Below are 22,760 nucleotides of genomic sequence, written 5' to 3' on the forward strand. Positions count from 1 at the left end.
GAAAGAGCAGACGGGAGAGTCGGAGGTCGGCAGCAGAACCACCCCGAGCTGCACGTCCGGAGAAGCCACTCCTGGAAAGCCTCTGCCTCCCGGGGTGAGGTGGTTAATTTTCAGCAGTACTGTTCTTCACCTTTTTAAAACTCATGAACATGTCGGGACATACTTCACTTGCCCAAAGATGCTAATTTGTATTTTTTGCTATTATAAACCTTTAGGAAACGGTAATTCTTGTGCACACGTTTGCACACTTGTCAAACACGTCTGCCACCCTCGCTGCTGTGATTGTCGGTGTCTCTGCCCAGCACTGGCCTCCTCAGAGCGTCACCGGGACCGGGCTCCGAGCACAGTCGTTGTCATCTTTGGTGGAGGAAAAAGGTCCCCGGTCTTGGCAGGTGGAACATTTTGGAACCTTTGCCGGCCGTCTGCATTTAGCCTGTAGACGGCTTATTCAGGTCTTTCCTTGTTTCTCTGTTGGTCTGTTTTGTCTGTTCTGTTTGTAAGGGCTCTTTCAAGAATTACCCCATGTCCTTTTTTCTACGTGGTGTTTATTTCAGTCTGAAGGTCTCTGCTTGGCTGAGTCTGTATCTTGAATATTTACGGTTTCTGGTACTGGTTCATGATTAAAAGGAGCAGCCCTTTTCGTGGGGCCCCGTCCATGGGCTTTGTTTCCACAGCTCATTCCCTGAAAGTGATTCCCAAGCACGTAAGGAGGCGAGGGTCGGGTCTCCCTGCAGCACACACACTGAGGCTCACACCTCGGGCGACCCTGATCCTGCCGTGCTTCTCCGCAGCCTGGCTGACAGCACAGTCCTCTCGACTCTTTAAAGTGTTCTGGTTTGGAAGAAAAATCACACAGGTGCCCTATTGGAATGCCATTTATCAGTTGATCCGTTGACTTAGAATACTACTTAACGGAGAACAGAGTTCTGGTTTTGTGGCTCTGCCGATCGGAAGCATTTTTTCTTCCAAATGGACTTTAAAGTATCCGGAATAATAGCGTAAAGTAAAAGCATTTTGGTGGAATTACAATGATTCTCAAGTGCTGAGGGACAGAATGTGTCCGGATTTAATCGGGACTTTGTCTCCAGCCCTAACGTGCCAACATCTCATACGGTGGCACCATGAACGCACTCGCGCTCGTACCTGATTACCCGTAAGTGACAGTACACTGGCTTGCGTGGGAAGAAGCCGAGTTTTTCTTGTGTCCTTCCTGTGTTCTGCTTGGTTTCAAAATGCTATTTTACAAAATTACAACTTGGGAAACGTGTATTTCTACCATGTGGTTTTTATATTTATCATGCATGGGACCTGTTGAACTTCTTGAATCTGGAAATTTATGGCTTTCATCAAATTTGTGAAAATTTCAGCCCTGTTTCCTCAAATAATTCTGCTATTGTCTCTCCTTTTGGGAATTAGTACACCTCTGTAACCCCTCTTCTGTTGTCCCACTCACTGGCCATTAGGCCTGTTCATGTATTTTTTAAGTAGTTTTTCCTTTTTTTTTTTTTAATAGGGTAATTCTTATCTATCATTGGCTGTCACTACTAATGACCTGTCACTGTCCATTCTGCTTTAAGGCCCGTAACCATGTCTTTTTCATTTCAGATGTATTCATCCATTCTAAAATTAGTTTCTGATTCTTAGCAAACCTTATTTGCTCATTGGAGCATTTTTTTACACTCTTATACATATTTATAGTGCAGATGTTGACATCCTTTGTGATTCTAACACGTTCTTCTTGTATTCTGAGTAGGAGTGCCATTGATACGTCTTGCGTGTCCAGCGCTTCTTGGTTGTGTCCTCGGCATCCCAAATGGTCCACTATAGATACCGTGTATTCCGTTATGCTTCTCTGAGAAGACAGATTTTTTTTCTTGTTTGAAGCATTTAATCATGCTGAAACCATACTGCACGCGCAGTCCCCCATTAGCAGGGGGCAGGGCGGAGGGGAGCGGGGAGCCCCAAGGCACTCACGCGGGTTCACGCCTCTGGGAGTGGGTGTGTGATTTTGTCAGGTGGTCTTTCTGCCTCTTCAAGTGATCACGTTGTTTATCTTTTATTCTGCTTATGTGAGTCACATTGGTTTCCGATAGTTCGAGTAAGTTTGCAGTCGTGAGATAAACCCCACTCGACTTGGTCGAGGATGTTATCCCCGTTATTATTATTCAGTTACTGTTACTACTGAATTCAGCTTGCTCAGAGTTAAAGACTTACTGTGTGTACGAGATACTCGAATGTAACTTAATTTTCGTTACGTTGTCCTTGCCACATTTTGGTATTGTGGATTCCTGGTTAGTAATTTTGTGGTTTGGTTTTAAAACCATTTGCTTTATGCAGCAGCTACCAAAACATAAATGTACACTGGATTCTGGCCAAAGCAAAAGTGTGCTCAAGGGGCGGGGCAACAGCTAGTGAGGCGGGATGTTCTCCGAGCTCTGCCCACTCGAAGGCCCGCCATCGCACCGGCCGCCGGCCGCGGCATCTTCACGTGTTCACCCTGGCCCCAGCTGAAGTTCTGGCGTCCAAGCAGGATCTTTATGGTGGTCAGTTTTGGCCTTCGGGGTATGTGAGCTGATGAGACGACTTATCTCAGAGCCTCTCATGGGCAGGTGGAGGTCATGACAGTCGAGGGTTTGGCCAGATACCGCGGAAGATGGTGTCTTGGTGACCTTCAAAGAGACGGTGACCCCAGGAGATGACTGTATTTCCTGCCTGTTTAAACACAAGAGGGGCTGACATGTCTAGCTGTCAGCTTTGGTGCTGACCATGGCCTGTCCTTTCAGTGTCCACTGGATCTGCCCCTCAGATCGCTCCAGCCCAGCAGACAGGAGCCCACGACGGTGTAGGTCATCTTACCCTGTTATGCCAGTTACACTAACTCATTTATTTGGATATAAGAATGTACAAGATTTCTGTTCTCAGAATTGAGACCAAAAGTGAGTTGTCTAAGAATAGAATGGTCTTCTCTTACTCTGTGTTAAAACCACTGTTTCTGGGGCGCCTGGGAGGCTCAGTCGGTGAAGTGTCTCCTTTTGGCTCAGGTCGTGATCTCAGAGTTGTGGGATTGAGCCCCACGATGGGCTCCCTGCTCGGCGGAGGGTCTGCTGCTCCCCTTGCTTGTGCTCTTGCTCTCTCCCTGTCAAATGAATAAATAAAATGTTTTAAAAAAAAAATCACTGTTTGCTGTTCAACATGGTGCTGTCTTTTGAAGGTCAGTGTGTGTATCCCAGCGGACAGCCCTCAAGGACTCCAGCACCTGGAGGCTGAAGTCCGCCAGAGCCCTGTAGCCTCACAGAGACCACTTCGTCCCACCCCACCAGACGGTCAACCCCGTGATTCGAGAGGACATCAGGCAGCCCCCCAGTCTGCTTTGGGGGGTGGGGAGAGGTGGGGAAAACTCTAACGAAATTGTGGCCGTGTTGACATTTGAATATAACGTCCTTGGCGTCCACAGAACAAGGTGTTTCTGGAGCTGCCGCTGTGGCTGTGGTGGAAGTGAGACACGGACGCCCCACGGAGGGCCACTCTTCCACGATGGTGTCACAGTCTGGGTGTGTCTGAGCGCCGCTGCAGCGGTGCCTGGCGCTCGGGGAACGCGCCTGGCAGAGGAGGTGAAGGGAGGGGGTTCCCGCCAGGTGCGTCTCAACGCTGGAGGCTGGAGGCTGGGGTGCGTGCGTCTCCATCTCTCACCAGAGTCTGCAGGGGCCGTTGGTGGGCGCCGCCCTTCACAGAGGAAGCCACGCGCTGCAGCCCCAGCCCTCGCTGGGACTTGCCCTACAGGCCTCTAGCTCAATACGTAAATCCTATTCTACCCCACCTTCTTCCAGGTGAAACTTTTGTTTTTTTTATTTTTGGTAAAATACACATAAAATTGACCATTTTAACCATTTTAAAGAGTACAACTCGTGGCCTTCAGTGCATTCACACTGCGCGCAGCCGTTCCCTCTACCTAGATCCAGGGCGTCTTCCTCCCCCCAGAACAGAGGCCTTGTGCCCGTGAGTCGTCCCCGCCGCTCCCTCCCCAGCCCTGAGGACTTGCCTGTTCTGGACATTTCCCAGACAGGGAGTCACCATGTGTGACTGGCGGCCGCTGCTCGCTCTCAGTGGTGTGTTTCCAAGTTCATCCACAATGTAAACACTGTTTGTTTTACTGCAGGATCTCCAGGGAAAGGCGCAGTGGGAAGAGCCAGCACGGGCTCATGGCGTGGAGGAAGCCCTTTGTCTTCACCTTCCAGAACGACCCCAGCCGTCCGAAGCCCTGGCCCCAACCTCATGTCCAGGCCAGTGCTGCCACCAGGATACACGCATCTTCCCTAACCAACTCGTGGTTTTAGCTTTTTAATTCATTTAAAAATTTGGCTATCCTGCACGTTTGGGGACGTGCACAGTTTTGTGAGTTTTGACAGATGCCACCCCCACAGGTGGGACACGGACGTCCCCTCATCCCGCAGAGGCCCTGCTGCGCACTGTCCCTTCCCGCCACCTGCACCCCCAGCTCCCAGCAACCACTGACTTTCTAGACTTCTGACTTTTTCAGAAATCTTACAGAACGTGAGTTTCCTGTGGCTGCTGTGGCCACAAGAGTGCTTAAAAGAACAGAAAGTTACTCTTTTACAGTTGTGGAGGCTGGAGTCGGTGTCAGCGGGGCCAGCATCCTTGGCCGGGAGGGGCTGGGGCCGCTGTTGTCCAGGGCTGTCTCCCCTGTGCACGCCGGCTGCACTCCTCTCACGGGGATGCTGGTGTCCCACCTGTGGAGACCCTGCCTCCAAGCGAGGCCACGTTCACAGGCACCGGGGGCGGGGCTTCCACGTGTTTCGGGGGACGCAGTTCACCACGCCACACGGTGTACACAGCCCTCCGAGGCGGCCTTGTCCAGCTCGCGCCCTGTGTGTCCCCAGAGTTGGTGGCTTTGGCTGGGAAAGTGTCCGTGGTTTGCTGCTCCGCCCCCTGCAGAGGTCACGCTTCCAGGTCGTGAGCAGCGCGGCTGTCCCGGTTCAGGCAGAGGCTCTGGGTGAGCGTACTTGTCATTTCTTCAGGGTAAGTCGTCGGGGGAGACTGTGGGGTCACAAGGGTCAGCCGTACAGAGGGCCGCGTTCCCAGAAGGCAGTGCTGCTCTGCGGGTCCCCTGACGGGCTCGTCTAAGGCCGCAGAGAAGCCTTTCTCTTCCATGTTTGGCGGAACTCGGTGACGTCGTGTGGGCCTCTCGTCGTCTGTATTGTTACCGAGCTGAAACCCCCACCACGGGGTGGACAAGTCAGCGGCCACCGTCCGTCTCTGCTTTCAGGATTGCGTTACCCCCAAAACACCTCACACCCACAGACCGCTCACTGCCGCCCCGCGTCCCCCGGTCTCTCGGAACCTCTGGTCCGCCCGTCGTGGGTCTACCCTGTAAAACCGTGTCTCCCGGGCCTCCCGTCTGGCGTCGCAGACTGCGGACGGGCGGCCCGTGCGAGACGACCACGTTGGCTTGTCGCTCACCCCCGGCGGCCGTCTGCGTTGTTTCCACGGTTGGCTCTTGGGACGTGCGGCCGCGAGCGCTGCTGTGCAGGCTTCTGTGAGGACGCGTGTTCCCGGTTTGCCTGGGTTCAGACCCCAGACTGCGATTGCTCGGTCACCCTGCCACCTTCTCCACGGCAGCTGCGCCGCCTCACATCCCCACCAGCAGGGCGCCGCCGCCCGTTTCTCCACAGACTCGCCGGCGCGTCACGTTTTCCATTTGCTACATGAAAGCCGTCCTGGCGGGTGTGCAGCGGTTGGAATTTCCCTAACGGTCGGCGGTGTGGAGCGTCTTCCACGTGCCTGTGGGTCGCCCCTTTACCTGTGAAGAAACGTCCATCCTAGTCCTTTGCGCAACTGTTTTTATTGTGGCAAAGTATACAGAGCAAAATTTACCATTTTAACCATTTTTGCGTACCATTCAGTGGCCTTAAATACATTCACCATTCACCCCGCAGTCACCGCCCCCCATCTCCAGAACTAAAACTGTGCCCGTTCAGCAAAAAGTTCCCATTTCTGCCTCCCCTCAGCCCTTGGTAGCCCGTCTCACCTTCTGTGTCTGGGGGTCTGCCTGCTCCCGGGACCCACGTGAGGAGAGTCACACACTGTTTCCCTCCATGTGCCCCTCCTGCCTGTGTCTCCAAGGCCGTCCGTGTTGTAACAGGGTCAGGACTCATGGGTGCATTTTTTTTTTTTTTAAGATTTTATCTATTTATTCGACAGAGAGAGACACAGCCAGCGAGAGAGGGAACACAAGCAGGGGGAGTGGGAGAGGAAGAAGCAGGCTCCCAGCGGAGGAGCCTGATGTGGGGCTCGATCCCATAACACCGGGATCACACCCTGAGCCGAAGGCAGACGCTTAACGGCTGAGCCCCCCAGGCGCCCCTCATTGGTGCATTTTTTAATTGGGCCGACTTTTTGTGGAGTTGTAAGAGCGCTTAAATATTCTGAATTCTAGACCTTTATCAGATACATGATTTGTAAATATTTTCTCCCATTCTGTAGGCTGTTTTTTCACATTCTTGATAATATTCTTTGATATATAAAAGTTTTATTGTTTTTATGAAGCTTAATTGATTTTTTCTTTTGTTGCTCATACTTCAGGTGTGAAACCTAAGAATCTGTTGCCAAATCTGAGGTCATGAATGTTTATCCCTATATTTTCTCTTCTAATAGTTTTATAGTTTTAGCTCTGGTAGTTGGGTCATTGATCCATTTTGAATTAATTTTTGTATATGAAATGGGGTTAGGTTCCAGCTTCGTTCTTTTGCATATGGTTATTCATTTGTTTGGGTTTTTTTTTTTTTTTAGATTTATTTATTTATTTGAGAGAAAGTACACATGAGCAGGCAGGGAGGGGGAGAGGGGAAAGGGAGAAGCAGGCTCCCCGCTGAGCAGGGAGCCCCACGCGGGGCTCAATCCCAGGACCCCAGGATCATGACCTGAGCCGAAGGCAGATGATTAACGACTGAGCCGTCCAGGCGCCCTGGTTATTCATTTGTTGAAGATGCTGTCCTCTCTTCTTGAATGTTCTTGGCACCCTTGTTGAAAACCCATTGGCCATAGTTGCTGGGATTGATTTCTGGACTCTGTTCTTTTCCCTTGGCTGACGTGTCCACCCTTATGGCGAAACCACACGGCTTCGCTTACCGTAACTTTGCAGCGAGTTTTGAAATTAGGAAGTATCAGTTCTCCAGCTTTTTTTCTTCTTCTTTTTCAACATTGTTGTAGCTATTTAGGGCCCCTTCTATCCTTATGAATTTGAGGATTGGTTTTTCTATTTCTTCAAAAGGCCACCGGCCTTAGTGAGAGGGACTGGATGGGATCTCTGCATTGCTTCAGGAAGGACTGCCATCTTAACAGTCTGCGTCCCTACCCGGGAACACAGGAGGGCGCTCCATTTATTCAGGTCTTTATAACGGCTTTCAGCGGTGGCTTGTAGTTGAATCTACTCTACCTCCTTGGTTAAACTTACTCCTAGGGATTTTATTCTTTTAATGCTCTGATAAATGGAATTGTTTTCTTAATTTTCTTTCGGATTGTTCGCTGCTGGTGCGTGGAAGTACAGCTGGTCTCTGTGTCTCGGCCTCGTACTCTGCGTCCTTCCTGCATTTGTTTCTTTGCTCTAGTAGGTTTTTTGTGTGTGGATTCCATGGGATTTTCTATCTGCATAATCATGTCATCTGCAAATAGAGATAGTGTCACTTCTTCCTTTCCAGGTTAGATGCCTTCTATTTTTCGTGCTTAGTTGCTCTGGCTGGAAGCTCCAGAGCACTGTTGAACAGCAGTGTTGCGAGCAGGTATTCCTGTCTCTTTCTTCATCTTGTAGGAAGAGCTTTCAGTCTGCTACCATTTAGTATGATGTAGGCTGCGGGCCTCTGAATTTTTCCTGCTTGAATTTTGTTGAGCTTCTTGGCCATTGTACACCAAACTTGGGGAGTTTTCAACCTCAATTTCTTCATAGATTTCCCTGCCCTTTCTCCCTGTTCTCCCTCTGGGATTCTAACGGTATGTGTAACCGCACTGGAGGGTGTCCCCGTGCGTCCATTCCTTCCTCCCCTCCCCTCCCCTCCCTTTTCCTTTCTCTCTCTCTCTCTCTGTTTCTCTCTCTCCTTCTTTTTCTTTCTTTCTTCTCTCCCCCCCTTAGATTAGGTTATTTTAATTACCCATCTTTGAGTTCACTCATTCTTTTTGCTGCCTGCCCAAAATCTGCTTTTGGACACCTAACATGAAATGTTTATTTCAGCCACTGAACTCTTCAGCTCCAGAATTTCTATTTGGTTCCTTTTCATAATTTCTCTTTTTTGGTTTCCCTACTTGTTCATACACTTTTCTGATTTCTTTTAGTTCTTTGTCCATGATTTCTGTCTGCTCTTTGAGCATATTTAAGACAATTAATTTAACGTCTTTTGTCTAGGGGCGCCTGGGTGGCTCACATGGTAAAGCGTCTGCCTTCGGCTCAGGTCATGATCCCAGGGTCCTGGGATCGAGTCCCGCATCGGGCTCCCTGCTTGGTGGAGAGCCCGCTTCTCCCTCCGCCTCTGCCTGCTGCTGCCCCTGCTTATGCTCTCTCGCTTTCTCTGTCAAATAAATAAAACATTTAGAAAAAAATAAAGTCTTTTTTCTAGGAAGTCCAATTTCTGGGCTTCTTCACAGATGGTCTGTCAATTTTCAGTTTTCCCCCCGTGAATGGCCCACAGTTTCCTGTTCCTTTCTGTGCTGCGTGGTGTTTTGCCGACAGCCGCACGTCTTGAATATCGCAGGACGGTAACCCTGGAGAGCAGACCCTCTCCACTCCCCAAGGACTGCTGTTGCTCCAGGAAGGCTGTAGTTGCCCATTTACTTGATGACTTTTCCAAACTGTTTTTGCAAAGACTATGTTTCTCGTCTTCTGTGGTCACCGAAGTCTGTTCCTTTAGTTTGTGTTCAGCTGATGTTTTGTCAGAGATTTCCTTAAATTCCTGGATCCAATGAGATTTTTAAAAAATTATTTATTTTAGAGAAAGAGCCACACAGTGGGAACGGCAGACGGAGAAAGCATCTCAAGCAGAGTCCATGCTGAGCACAGAGCCTGATGGGGGTTTGATCTCATGACCCTGGGGTCACAACCTAATACTACTTCAGAGGCGCCTGGGTGGCTTAGGCGGTTAAGGGTCCAACTTGATCTCAGCTCAAGTCTTGATCTCAGGGTCCTGAGTTCAAGCCCTCCGTTGGGCTCCACACTGGGCGTGAGCCTACTTAAAAAACAAAACACACTATTTCAGCTGCATTTCACAGATTTGATGTATTTTCATTTTCAAATTCTTTAATTTTCTAGTTCCCCTTGAGACTTCCTCTTTGCATCATGGATTATTCCAAAGTACGTTTTCTAATTTCCAAATATTTGAGGTTTTAAAACTTGCATTTGCTATTGATTTCTAGTTTATTTACCTGCCAGAGAACATATTGTACGTGATTTTAATTCTTTCAAGCTCACAGTGTTTGTTCTGTGACCCAGGACTTGGTCTGTACTGGTGAATGTTCCGTGTACACTTGGGAAGAAAGTGTTCTGCCAGGCGGAGCCCTGTTGGTGACCCTGAGACCAGACTGGTGGATGCTGCTGCTCAGAGACCCTGCGTCCTTGCCGACCTTCTGCTTGTTTGATCGACTGCCTGGAGATCAGTCTTGATGTATCTTATATTTTTGTTTTTGAGAGAGAGTGCATGAGCAGTATGGGGGGGTGAGCAGAGGGAGAGGGAGAGAGAGAATCTTAAGCAGGCGCCACACTCATTGCAGAACTCGACTCAGGGTTCAGTCTCATGACCCTGACATGACCTGAGCTGAAATCAAGAGTCAGAAGCTTCACCGACTGAGCCACCCGGGCTCCTCTTTTTAGTTCTGTTTTTAAGCAATCTCTACACCCAGCGTGGGGCTTGAACTCACAACCCTGAGATCAAGAGTTGAACACTCCACTAATGGAGCCAGGTGGGCGCCCCCGGTGTTGAGGGACCTAAATGTAATATGGATTTGTTGTTCTCTTGGGGTTTGCTTCATCTGCGCTGTCGCGGAGAACCGGCCCCTTTATCAGTACTCAGCACCTTCCTTTAGCTGTGATGACTCCCTGGTTTCTAGTCGGCTCTGTCTGGAGAGAATGTAACTGTTCTTATGTTCTTTTGAGCAGTGTGAGGATGGTATTTTTTTCTCCAACCATTTCTTTAATCTGTGTGTGTCTTTATATTTAAAGTGGGTTTTATAGACAATACACAGTAGGGGCTTGTTTTTTGACTCACTTTTGACAGTCTGTCTTTTACTTTACATTTAAATCACTGACCTTGGAAGTGACTAGTGATATGGTTCGATTAATATCCACCATAGTCGTTACTGTTTTCTCTGGGTTGCCCTCCTTTGAAAATGATATGCCCAGGTGTAGGGGTCTTTGGGCTTGTTCCCTCAACTTCTGGACCTGTGGTTTCATGTCTGACATTAATTTGGGGGAAATTCTCCAACATCGTTTCAAATAGTTCCTCTGTCCCTTTGAAGAGCTCCAGAATCCCTCCTGGTGTGCCCCTCACAAGGACGTACACGATGTGTACGTGTCCCACAGTCCTTGGGTATTCTGCTCTGGATTTGTTTTTTTCAGTCTTTGTTCTGTTTTCAGTTTTGGAAGTTTCTGCTGATATTTCCTGAAGTGCAAAGACTCTTTCCTTGGCTACGTCCACTCTAGTGATAAGCCCATCAAAACATTCATTTGCGTTAGTGTTGTCTGAGCACCAACCTTTCTGTTTCGTTGTTAGGACTCCCGTCTCTCCGTACCTTGCCCCTCTACTCCTGGATGCTGTCTCCTCTATCCATCGGAGCCCCTGGCATAGTAATAATCATGGTGGTTTTCTGTCCCCAGTCTGGGAACAGCAACATCCCTGCCCTGCTGGTTCTGGTGCAGCTCTGTCTTCAAATTGTGTTTTTCCTTTTAGTTATGACTTGTTTTTTCCTGGACAGCTAGAGCGGCTGTACCGTCTAAAGGAACTGCTGTAAGGAGGCCTTTAGTGATGCATTTGGGGCGGGGGGTGGGGGGTGGTCTGTTCTCCCGGGGTCAGGGCGTCAGGGCTCAGTCAGCATTCTCTCCCGAGGCGGGGTGAAGGCTAAGGTGGGCTGGAGTTGGGCGTTTCCCTTCCCCCAAGGCAGTGAGGCGGAGAACACTCTAGCAGGTTAGGCCCCGGGAGCTGGTGTTCCCTGAGGGCCTGTTTGAAGCTGCTTTGCTGGATTTCAGAATAGCCGTTCTCCCTCCCCTTGCTTCTTCAGTATTTCCGGTGGGAACCTGATCGAGCTCCTGCCGGTGAAGCCCCGTCCACACAGAGCCTCCGGCAGTTCGTCAGCCCAAGGTAGGGTCTTCCCAGCCGGGCGCCGGTTCCCTGTGACGGTTTCTGCAGGGGTCTGTGCGCAGGTAAGCCGCCACTCCCTGCATCTGCCATCTGTCTCTCTGGTCTTGGGGAAGCAGGTGGCCCCCGGGCCCCTCCTCCCTGCAGATCCAAGAAAGGCCTCTGGTTTTTCAGAGTATTCGGCTGTTTCCTTGTTAGGACCGAGTGGCAACGTCCAAGCTCCTTACCTGTGGAGAGTAAAACCAAAGTCCTTCTTCCTTTATTTTGAGGCTCTTGTTAGAGCCTAAACCTTAGGGATGTTAAGTGTGTCTTGGGGAGCTGACCCTGCGTCATGTGGTGTCCTTGTTTTCACCTGGTCATCTTCCGTATGCTGAGTTCTGCTGTGTTTGGCATTAATGCATCACTCCCACTTTCTTCTGATGCGTTTGCATAATGTACCTTTCCCACCCTTTGACTTTTAACCTATCCCTGTCATTTAAAGTAAGTTGGGCCTTCTTTTTGATCCAGTCTGACAATCTCTTGTTTAATTAAAACATTTATTACTGAAGTGTAGCGACACACAAGGTGACGTTATTTCAGGTGGACGACGTAGCGACTCAGCAGCGCTGGACGTCACTCAGCACTCCCCGCGGGTAGGTGCCATCTGTCACTCCACTAGCGCGTTGTCGACCGTGTTCCCGGTGCTCCCCTGTTCATCTTCATGTGTTTATAACGGAGTTTGTGCTCCTTAATCCCCGTCACCTGTTTCACCCCCCACCCCCACCCCTCTGGCAACCACCCGTTTGTCCTCTGTATTTATGGGTCTGTTTCTGCTTTGTTCATTTGTTTTCTTAGGTTCCATCGATGAGTGAAATCATACGGTGTTTCTCTTTCTCTCACTTCATTTAACTTAACACCCCCTGGGGCATCCATGTTGTCGGAAATGGCAAGCTCTCCTTTTTCATGGCCGAGTGGTATTCCCTTTAGGTCTCCATGCCACATCTTTATCCATTCTCCAGCTGACGGACGCTCGGGCTGCGTCCGTGTCTTGGCTACTGTAACGAACAGAAGGTACGCACACCGTTCTGCGGTGGTACTTTGGTTTTCTTTGGGTAAATAACCAGGAGTGGAATTACTGGATCATATGGTCTTGGGGAACCTCCCTACCATTTCCCACAGCGGCTGCACTTTATATGCCCACCAACGGTGCATGAAAGTCCCCTTTTCGCCACATCCTGGCCAACACTTGTTACTCCTCGTCTTTTTGGTAACAGCCATTCTGGCAGGTGTGCGGCCATCTCAGTGTGGCTGATCTGCATCTCCCCGATGAGGAGTGGTGAGCATCTTCCCGACGAAGGGTCGTCAGAAGACAGGCAGGCGTGGACACGGGCCCCAGCCTAAGAGGGAGCCACGGTAGAAAGGATTTTACACCACCCGGAAGGGGCCCTCCACCCCTCCCCACTCGGGTGGACAAGTACTTGATTGGGTGACAGGCCCATGGAATGCTAATAAGAGTAAAACAGCCCTGTCAGCAAGCCGCTAAAAACCCTTCGAGTGAGAAGCTCCGGCCGCAGCCCTCTCGGGTCCCCTCCGTCCTCGGCAGCTTTGCACCAGCGCTCAGCACGCTCCGCTGCCCCCCTCATCCCGTCTGCCTCTTCGTTCTTTGACGCCGCGTGACGAGAACTGCGGACGCCGAAGGAAAAGCAAGCCTGTAACGTTTCCGCGTGTGCTGGCCGCCTGGGTCTCCGGTGCAGAAACGTCCTCCGGTTCTCTGTCCATATTTGATCATGCTGTTTTTGGTGTCGGGTTGTGCAGGCTCTTTCTTCGTTCTGGATGGTAACTCTGTCAGTTACCATTTGCAAATGACCTCTCCCGCTCAGTAGGTTGCCTTTCTCTTGATGGTTTTTATTTTGGCGAAGTCTCTGTCGTTTTTGTTTTTCTTGCCTGAGGAGACATATTCATATATATGTTGCTGTGGCTGATGTCCAGGAAGTTACTGCCTGCTTTCTTCTAGTTTTATGGTTCCAGATTTCACATTTAGGTCTTAAATCCATTTTGAGTTTATTTTTGTGTACAGTACAAGAAAGTGCTCCAGTTTTCCCAACACCATTTCTTGTCTTTTCCCCATTGTATATTTTTGCCCCCTTTAACTAGGTTTATTTCTGGGCTCTCTGTTCTGTCCCATTGGTCTGTGTGTCTATTCTTGTGCCAGGACCATTCTGTTTTATTATAGCTTTGTAGAAAATGCTGAAATCTGGGATTGTGGTACCTCCAGCTTTATTGTTCTTTCTCAAGATTGTTTTGACTATTTGTGGTCTTTTGTAGTACAATACAAATTTTAGGATTTTGTTCTAGTTCTGTGGAAAATGCTGTTTATATTTTGGTAGGGATTGCACTCAATCTGTAGATTGCTTTGGGCAGTAGTATAGACATTTTAACAATATTGGTTCTTCCAATCCATGAGCATGGAGTATCTTTCCATTTATTGGTGTCATCTTCAATTTCCTTCATCAGTGTTTTATAATAAAGTTTTATTTTTTTATGGATTTTATTTATTAGAGAGTGAGAAAGCATGAGAGCAGGATGAGGGGTGGGTGAGGGGCAGAGGGAGAAGCAGACTCCCACTGAGCAGGGAGCCCAACGCGGGGCTCAATCCCAGGGTCCCAGGATCATGACCTGAGTCAAAGGCAGACACTTAACCGACTGAGCCACCCAGGTGCCCCAGTGTTTTATAGTTTTCAAAGTACAGTTCTTTCACCTCCTTGGTTAAATTTAATATTTCTAGGCATTTTATTCTTTTTTTTTTTTTTTTAAAGATTTTATTTGACAACACGTGCACACAAGTGGTGGGGGGTGGCAGAGGGAGAGGGAGAAGCAGGCACCCTGGCTGAGCAGGGAGCCTGATGTCATGACTTGAGCTGAAGGCAGACACTTCAACCGAGTCACCCAGGCACCCCAGTATTTTAGCCTTTTTGATGTATTTGAAAATGTGACTTTTTTTAAATTTCTGACAATCTCTTTTAATTGGCATGTTATGCTGTTTATATTTAATGTCATTATAGATGATTCTGCCATATTTTTTGCTTAGTTCATTTTTTCCTTCCCTTTGGTTTTATGTTCCCTGCCTCCTTTTGTAATATTTGAAACATTTTTAGCATTCCATTTTAATTTACCTTTTAGCTTTTTGTTAAATATTAGTGATTGCACTACTGATTACAATATTCAAAGTAACTTTTCAGTTTACTTCAGAATTAATGTTTCACCACTTCAGGTGAAATGTAGAGACCTTATAAGTAAACCTTTGCCTTCCTCCTTTATATTGTAATTTTCGCAATATAACATTTGCATACACTGAAAACCCTGAAAGATAGTAATTGTTACATTGCAAAGTCAGACATCTTTTAAAGAACTTGAGAGGAAACAGTGTATTTGCCCAGATCTTTGCATTTTCTGCTGAGCGCCTTCTTCATTCCTGAAGTTCCATTTTCTCTCTGCCATTTACTTTTTGCCTGAAGAACTTCCTCTAGCCGTGCCGTCTGAGCGCTCTTCTGGTGCAGGACTCGGTTTTCCTTGTCTAGGCATATTGATTTCGTCTGCATTCCTGGTATTTCTGTAGACATAGTATTCTATAAGGATGGTTACTTTCAGCCTTTAAAAACAATCCAGTCATATGGCTTCTGTGGTTTCTGGTGAGAAATCTGTAGGTATTCACATTGTTGTTACTCTGTATGTAACGAGTCACTTTTCTTTGGCTGCTTTCCAGATTCAGTCTCCGGTCTCATTAGTCCGTGCTGGTCTGACAGGGTTCTCTTTAGCTCTGGGGTGTACTGAGCTTTGTGAATCTTTACATTTGTCTTTTGTCAGATTTGGGATATTTTCAATCATCTTGTTAAAAATTTTTTTTACACCAATATCTTTCTCCTTTTGCTGGGAATCCAATTAACACATACATTAAATTTTTTTATATTGTCCCACAAGTCCCCAAGGCCCCAAGGCCCCGTTTGTTTCTATTTCCAAATTTTTTTGTTTATCCTCTGTACTTTTCACTTTAAGTTTATAACTTTTGGTTTATTTCAAGAGCATTTGTCCTTCTTTCATGGAGTATGGTTATAATAAAACATATTTATATAAAAGCTCTAACATCTTTTTCTGAGTATTCCAACACATTTAAATTAACATGTTAACTTTCTTTTCCATTTAAAGATGTTCTTGGCTCTTCATATGGTGAGTAATTTTGGATTGTATTCTGGACATTTTTAATATTATGAGACACTCTTGACTCTTATTAAAATCCTTTAGAGAATGTTGACTTTTTTTTTTTTTTTTTTAAAGCAAGCAAGTAATCTATGCTTAGACTGCACGTGCCGATCTGCCCCGAGTGGGCTTTGGTCTGGGATCCGTCGTTTTCCGAGCCCGTGCAGTGCTATTCGGGTCTGTGCCTGTGTACAGCACCGGGGCCAATCTGTGGTAGTTCCCTTCAGTCTCTGCTTCCTCAGGTCAGTTCCAGGCACATGCAGCTCAGGGTGAACCCAGGGTTTTCATAAGGGCTTTACGGGATCTTCCCGTATTTCATTTTCCAGATACCGCCTTTTCCTGGTCCTTTGGCTAGAAAAAGTCCAGGTTTTGCCTCCCTGTGGTGCTGCACACTATGACTGGGTCCAGCTTGGGGCCAAAGTTGCGGCCCCAAGGAAGGGAAAACATCAGGGATTCTCGCCTCCACACACAGCCTCTTTGGAGTATGTGGGTGTCCCCTTTTCCAGTTCCTTTGAGTACCCCGTGTGTCCGGCTTCCTGATGGCCCGTGTCCACAGACCCTTCCCAGGGCTCTGCCAAGTGGAGAGGGCGGCATCCCTCGGGTACCCTGTTGTTTGCTTCTCACATGCAGGTCTGGAATGCAGGCTCCCCGGGATATACAAGAGGGAAAAATACGGGAAAATCATCACCATTTTGGTTGTTCCTGCAGTTTTAATCCCCAGCCCCAATCTGCTGCTACTGTTTACATCTCAGAGAACTGGGCTAACTGCTTCACTGCGTTCCGGGTTGTTAGTGTAACCGCTGGGAAGACCGGGCAGAGCGTGCTTACACTGTGGGGTCCTCTGGACGGCATTTCCAGACTCAGGACATTGTGCCCACAGGTTCACCCATCTCCTCAGAGGGTAACGTCTGCTGTGTTGCTGTGGACATAAACGTGGAGGGAGCAGTGAGCCGTAAGTCTGTCGAGCGCAGCCTTTCACAGCAACCTGAGTGCGGCCAGGGGCCGGCAGCGTCGGTCACCATGCACTGCGGTTCTTACACCTCCCTGTTCAGGCCAGAGCTTATCATATGGTGACTGCAGGGAGGTTCACAATGGGCCCCGACGTCTTACAGATGAAACGTGGCCCTAAATGGGGGCCTACGTCTAGTTAGCAGTGCTTTTGCTGCACGGAAAGACCTCCTATCAGTGAATTGTTTCCTTTCTCTCCAACATCTTTTTCCTGGACAAAGGTAGCTTACCCTCTCGGGTAGCTGTCACCTCTGTTTGCACAGCGTTTAACTTCAAGGGAACCTGATGAATTACCGGAGTGACGCCGCCTGAGAGAAGGGGATTAGGCTGTACGCATTTCAAGCATCTGTTAATACAGCGTGGACAGCAGATCTAAAAAAGCCAATCATGCTGCTTCTTTTGCAAGGAGAAAGTCTCTCAGTGTAGGAACGAAGCGCCCCTGAGAGCTCTGTCCTTGGGCCCTGAAGTGCCGCTTCACTGAGCTCCGGCGGGGGCCTTGCGCCCCCCTTCTTGGTACTCCTCCTTCCCCTGCTGCCCGGGGTCAGCAAGCTGCGGGACGCCGGCAGCCCACGTCACCGGCTTTCTGGTGGCTGGGCGGTCACGTGCTCGAGTGTGGAGCTTGCACAGCCACGTGCCTCGTTTGTGAGACTTTCATCCACAGGAGGAGAAATCTCAAGGTGTGCAGTCACCGTGATTCTTAAGTTGGAGGCAAGTCTGCAGAAGAAGTGACAGCAACAGCCACAACCTCAAATAGGTTTTAAAGCTGCAGCGTCACAGGTAAAAATCAGCAAGACCCCGTTACCACCGCCTGTGACGCCCCGTGCCTCTTCCTCGCGCAAACACGCAACACCCTTTCCTAGTGGCAGAGCTGACACCACGGTCACACAAGCAGCTCCTTCACACATTTGTTCTCTAGGCCTCCGGCATGCTCAGAGCACAAGTTAAAAAAAAAAAAAAAAACCACTTGCCTCAAGTTTATCAAAATGACAATGATACTCTGTATTCAATTAAAATTAGTAAAAATATTTTATTGAATTTCAGGAACTTGGTAATTTTAAAATTTCAAATCTTTGCACACAGATCACCACTATACTTTCTAGGGTTGTGGAGGTTAGGACTTGAAGACTGTCACTTATCTCCTTGTGTCCGCACAGCACAGAGATCCCAAGTCCTGGCCCCGCCCTGCCCCTTCTGACCACGATGCTGGGGAGGACGGCCAAGGGAATGGTGTCTTTAAGGAGCTCAACTGTTCACGTGGAGACTAACGATGCCAGAGTAAGATGGATCCAAACTCGTGCCCACTCCTCGGAACAGGCCTGTCGTATGTGGCTCACATGTGAGTTTCTCTTGTGTTTTTGATTTAGGGCAAAGCTGTCGAAACGAAGTTTCTAGTTCCCTGGGGAGCTCGGAAGTTTGGCAAAGATCAAAGCAGAAACCTCTTGAAATAAGACATTTAGGAACTGCCAGTGAACAGCTGAGACTTCAGTGCTACGTGGCATCAGGCAGGGTGGAAGGGACATGTGCTCATGACCCTGGGTGTTTTGAGGGCTCTTGGAAATTCAGAGCTAAATGGAACATTTTTACGAGCCTCTGGGATATGGCTGTTTATTAATCCATGGTTTTTTTTCCTACCCTCTCCTTGATATTTTTACATTTTCACGTGCCAATTAGCCAACTGAACGAGGCAACAAGAAGGAAAAGGCCCCCAAGCCCTCTGAAAAAGGCACACGCCAGCTACCTTACACCAAAACACTAGCCTCCTCTTTTTTTACATTTGAGAACTGGATTTTTTAAAATCTATAATCCCAGCAGAAATCCCTCCAGACCCACAAGGGTCTGTGTTTTAGGCTCAGACATAACCAACTGATGGACTGGGCTTACTTAGGGAGACTGCCCACCTGTCTGGATGGTGACAGGCACACAGCCGTGTAGACACATCTTCAGGAGGACATGCGATGCATCTGCCCAATCCAGTGTCCTGCTGCGGCAGTCCTGACCCGCCCAGAGCTCAGGCAGGGCCTGCAGTAGCCATGACGGGCAGGTCTGGACCACCCAGTGGAGCGACCGGACCCTACACAAAACACAATGCAATCTGAGTTATTTTGCAAACTGCAAACCTTCTGAGTAAAAAGACAAAAATATACATTCCAAGGAGTCTGTAAAGTGCCTGGAAGCTGCGGACCGCTGCCCCGAGGTGCTCCGGTCCATCCGTGCTTGAGCTCGCAACTGCTACTGTCACACACGTGCTATCATTCACATGATGGTTCTGTTTTTATTTTGTAAATGGCTGTTATAAATCCAGCTAGTGTGCAGTAATTTCATAATTTTTAATATGCATTATCTGCAATAACATTGTGACAGCTCCATACTGTGGGTTGACACACAATACTTAGAACAGATTTATCATATTTGGTCTGTAGGTAAATAATAAATGATTTAAAATTGCCTAAATATACCATTCTGAGCCGTTTCATTCCACCAGGAAAATACAGGGTTTTTTTCCTCTCTTTAAAAAAAAAAGAATTAAATACCAAAATAACTACATTTAAATAAATAACATGATGATGATGACATTTAAAAGTCCACAATAAGGCCAAAGCCCTCTTCTATTTGTACGGCTGCTCAGCCCTGACCCCCTGGAACACTCTGGAAAGGCCAGCAGTTTTCTTTCTGGGGCAGTGTGACTGAGGCCGGGTGGGGCCCCTACTGCTCACTGTCTCACCTTTGTTTCCTTTCGTCTCACTTTTGTTTTCTGTAGGAGAGAAGTCAGCTTTAGGACTGCTTCAGTTCTGAGAGGCTGAGGGGGATTTCCTGTTACAAACCAGAGAAGGACCTGGATGTTTCCGAGACCCTTGTGTTAACACGCAGCTTCTGCTCCACCCCAGCACCTGCTCCCCGCGAGCCAGGCAAACCGCAGCGTCATCAGGTGGACAGCTGGTCGGACGACGGCTCTGTGCCTAGAACCGGTGACAGTGACTAGCGAACATGCCACGGAGAGACCTGTGACACTTGTCTGAAAAGGGTGTGTGGAAAAGACTGAATCTTTTTTCCAAATGAAGTAGGAACAGTTCTGTCGTTTTAAACACACACAACACTTAGGAGGCTTGTTTTACTTAGAGTGGAAAATTATGCCAGGGACAAAGTCAACACAAAGGAACAAACAACAAAAAGCAGGAAAGAGACCCAGTTAAGTGCAGCTCCGCGAGTCCAGCAGTTCTTTCAGTCATGGTTAACATGCGGCCCAGCGTGGGCATCCATCTGTCCAGTCTGTCTGTCCGTCTGTCCTAGATGCATCCGGCACCTGCTCTAACACGGAAAACCTGCAGATGTCATCAAGTAGCTCCATCTGCACGTTAACAGGACAGACAAACGGAAACCATTCCATGGCTGAGAACAGACAACAAAAACAGAACTACATTGTTTCTTTTCCCCAAATGAAATCAACACGAAAGGTCCTGTGTGATTCCAAAATTTCCAGAGTAGAAATGGAGCGATCTGAAATGTCAAAGACCCCGTTATTTTGTAAAGAAAGTACACCTCAAAATATTCTAATTCCACATGTGAACAACAAAATACTGTCTCATCTACCAGTGCCAGCCCCAGGGGTCCTGGGAGGGTGGCGGGGACGGTTCCCGCCCTGTCCCAGCAGCTCTGCTCCGGAGTGACGAGCTGAGCTCGGGCTGGGGAGACACTGCCGGAACCAGGTTTTGTTGCATGTGGTTTTGTTCAGGTGTGATTTCTGTCTTTTAGGAGTTTTAAGGCCACCTGGGTTTTGTGTTTTCAGTGCTGAGGTGAAGTCCAACCGCAGGGCCCTCTACCCACCGAGACAAGGCGCTCCGAGTGTCGGTGAGAGGCAGTGTCTCCTTTTGGCACCACAAGAGTTGATATTAAAGTAAGAAAAGCTGTCCCAGTCGCTAGTTTTGGACACCTTTCTCCCTGCCGGCTGCCGGCGGCGTGTCCACACTCAGGGCGATGACGATGCTCTCGCCGTCTTCCGTCTTGACCCGCTTCAGCTCTGGCTGCTCCGTCTGGTCGCCATTCTGGCGCTTTGTGGGCAGGGACGCCGACGCCGACGCGTGTGTTGCCAACATGTGCAGAGGACTCGCCACTGCTGCAAAGAGACAGTGAGTCAGACCCCATGTTCTTGGGTGCATCCTCGTCCCCTATTGGGCCCCCATGGGACCCCAGGCACCCACCGGTCCAGGCTCTGTGCCCGAAGGGTGGGCTCCTGTGTGTGACTGATATGGCCTGCAGTGGCCAGGGGCACAGAAGTCTGGACTGGATTGCTGGGGACCAGAAACCCTATAGCAAGATCAGTGGGTATTCTCAGTGACAGCTGGCATCTTTTTTACTTGAAATAGCGTGTATCTATCTTTCAGAGAACTGGGGGGGAGGCTGAGGCTCAGGTCGGGCGAAGGGGCTGCCGCCGGCCATCTCCCCTGTGCAGAGGCCCCTTGTGCCCCACACCACGCCGAGCACTCCTCATCACTTCACACGCGAGAAGGGGAGCAGACATGTGGCTCAGGCTAACAGAGCTGCAACAAGGAAAGCCCCGTGTCTGTGCCGGCAAATCCACTCCTGAGCCCTGTGAATCTAGGGAGTTCACAAGCAGACATGTGCTCACAAGCCCCTGGCTGGCTTCCCGACTTCTCCTTGGTCCCCACCTCCACCACCAAGCACTTCCTCCCTCAGGTCTTCACCACAGGCTGGCGTGGGACTTCTCTGGCCCTCATCTGCCGCACGCTGTGCACAAGCAGGTCAACTCCAGGAGATGAAAAAAGAAACGTGGCTCCCTTACCCAGAAAGTGCCGCTTCCTCAAAGAAAGAAGACAGGGCTGGGTTGAAGAGGAAGGCCTGGACCTCCCTTGGGAGGTGGCAGAACTGCCAGCCTTATCAGTGTCCCCACGTGAGGTACCTAAGTCCTGATGTGACTGCCTTCAGGCCCCGCCTCAGACCAAACCCCGGAAACAGACCGAGGAAGCAGAGATGAAGGGGGAAGAAGACAGACGGGGGAATGTGTCCTGGAGTGGAAGTATCAGATGAGCGCAAGGTTGCCCTGGTAAGTCGGAAGGACGGACAGACTCAGGCTGCAGAAAGACAAATCGGGAACTCAAATGCAAGGCCAAGGAGACCAGCGCCAACCCTACGTGCCTGGTGACAGATTCCTCTAAGGAGGTGCAGGGGTGCAAGCAGCCGGGACACAGGGAGAGTGCAGGCTCCCTCCCAGGGCCCCGCACACGGGGACGCACGGGGACACACGGGGACGCACGGGGATGCACGCTGGCTGCTGCGCGGACCCTGCCTGACCATTGGGATGACACAGGGGCCGCCAGTGTGAGCCACGGGTACAGGAAGCAGTTCTGCAATTTAGAGCGACCTTTCTTGTACTGGACGCAGGAAACATCCAGGCTGCATCTCTGGACAGTCTCCACCCCTCCTTCTCACACAGGGGCCTCAGGCATCACTGCCGTGTGGCCCACTCATGAGACAGCACCTGTCCTACTTGATTTTTGCCGGACTAGCTACGGACAGCCACGGTCTTCCACATCTCGGCCGCCCAGGAGACCACACAGCAGCAGTCCTGACCTCACACGCCTCATCTGACGGGCTTGTCTGCTGGCTGTGTGACACATGGGGCTGGAGAGAGAGCATCCTCTGGGGCAGACGGGTCCCAGGGGGCTCTGGAGGCCGGCCACCCGGAGAGCTGTCAGCCCCTGGCCCTGTGGAGAACATACCTCCTGACCTAGACAGGAGGCCAGGGTGGGGCTCTACGCATGGCCAGCCCTCAGGGAACAAAGGGGCCAGCTAGACCCTGCCTAATGGGAGGCCTCCAATTCCTCTGCACCGTGCGTTCCTTCATTCAAGAGTAAGTGCCCCGTCCCTCTCAGGAACAAGGGCCCGCACGGCGGCTGGGGCGGCGTGGACGTGCAGCCCAAGTTCTTCCGGTGGGACACACACCCCACACAGCGTGAGCGGCGCCTGACACAAGCATGAGTGAACTGAGCCATGCAGCACACGGGGCACTTGCTGCCGTTTGTCAACCGACTAACACACACGTTGTCTACGTGTGTTTCTGGTTAAAGACAACTTACTTAACCTACAGTGGTGACCCACTGAGCGCGTGCCTGGAAGCAGCTCCTCTAACACCTTTTTCCACAAGGCACGTCA

The 22,760-nt window shown here is 49.6% G+C and overlaps 1 protein-coding gene across 3 annotated transcripts in view; it reads right to left on the reverse strand.

The window, feature by feature from the left end:
- Window positions 1–1,488: 1,488 nt before the first annotated feature.
- Window positions 1,489–22,760, reverse strand: part of FOXK2 (forkhead box K2) — an 85,342-nt gene continuing 64,070 nt past the window's right edge. Inside the window, exons 9-10 of one of the 3 annotated variants that reach the window (XR_015721214.1) lie at window positions 18,491–20,703; window positions 1,489–3,136 (exon numbers count right to left, since the gene is read on the reverse strand). Coding sequence is in view for 2 of the 3 variants with exons in the window: in XM_045774863.2 (XP_045630819.2) it covers window positions 20,507–20,703 (197 nt within the window). In the remaining variant the exon portion in view is untranslated. Of the gene's footprint in view, window positions 3,137–17,599; window positions 20,704–22,760 lie in introns of those variants that run through there. The other 2 variants (XM_087853965.1, XM_045774863.2) reach the window with 2 other exon arrangements.

The sequence above is a fragment of the Ursus americanus genome, chromosome 23 (genome assembly GCF_024610735.1).
Source record: "Ursus americanus isolate L20-20 chromosome 23, mUrsAme1.1.p, whole genome shotgun sequence".
Classification (NCBI taxonomy): domain Eukaryota; kingdom Metazoa; phylum Chordata; class Mammalia; order Carnivora; family Ursidae; genus Ursus; species Ursus americanus.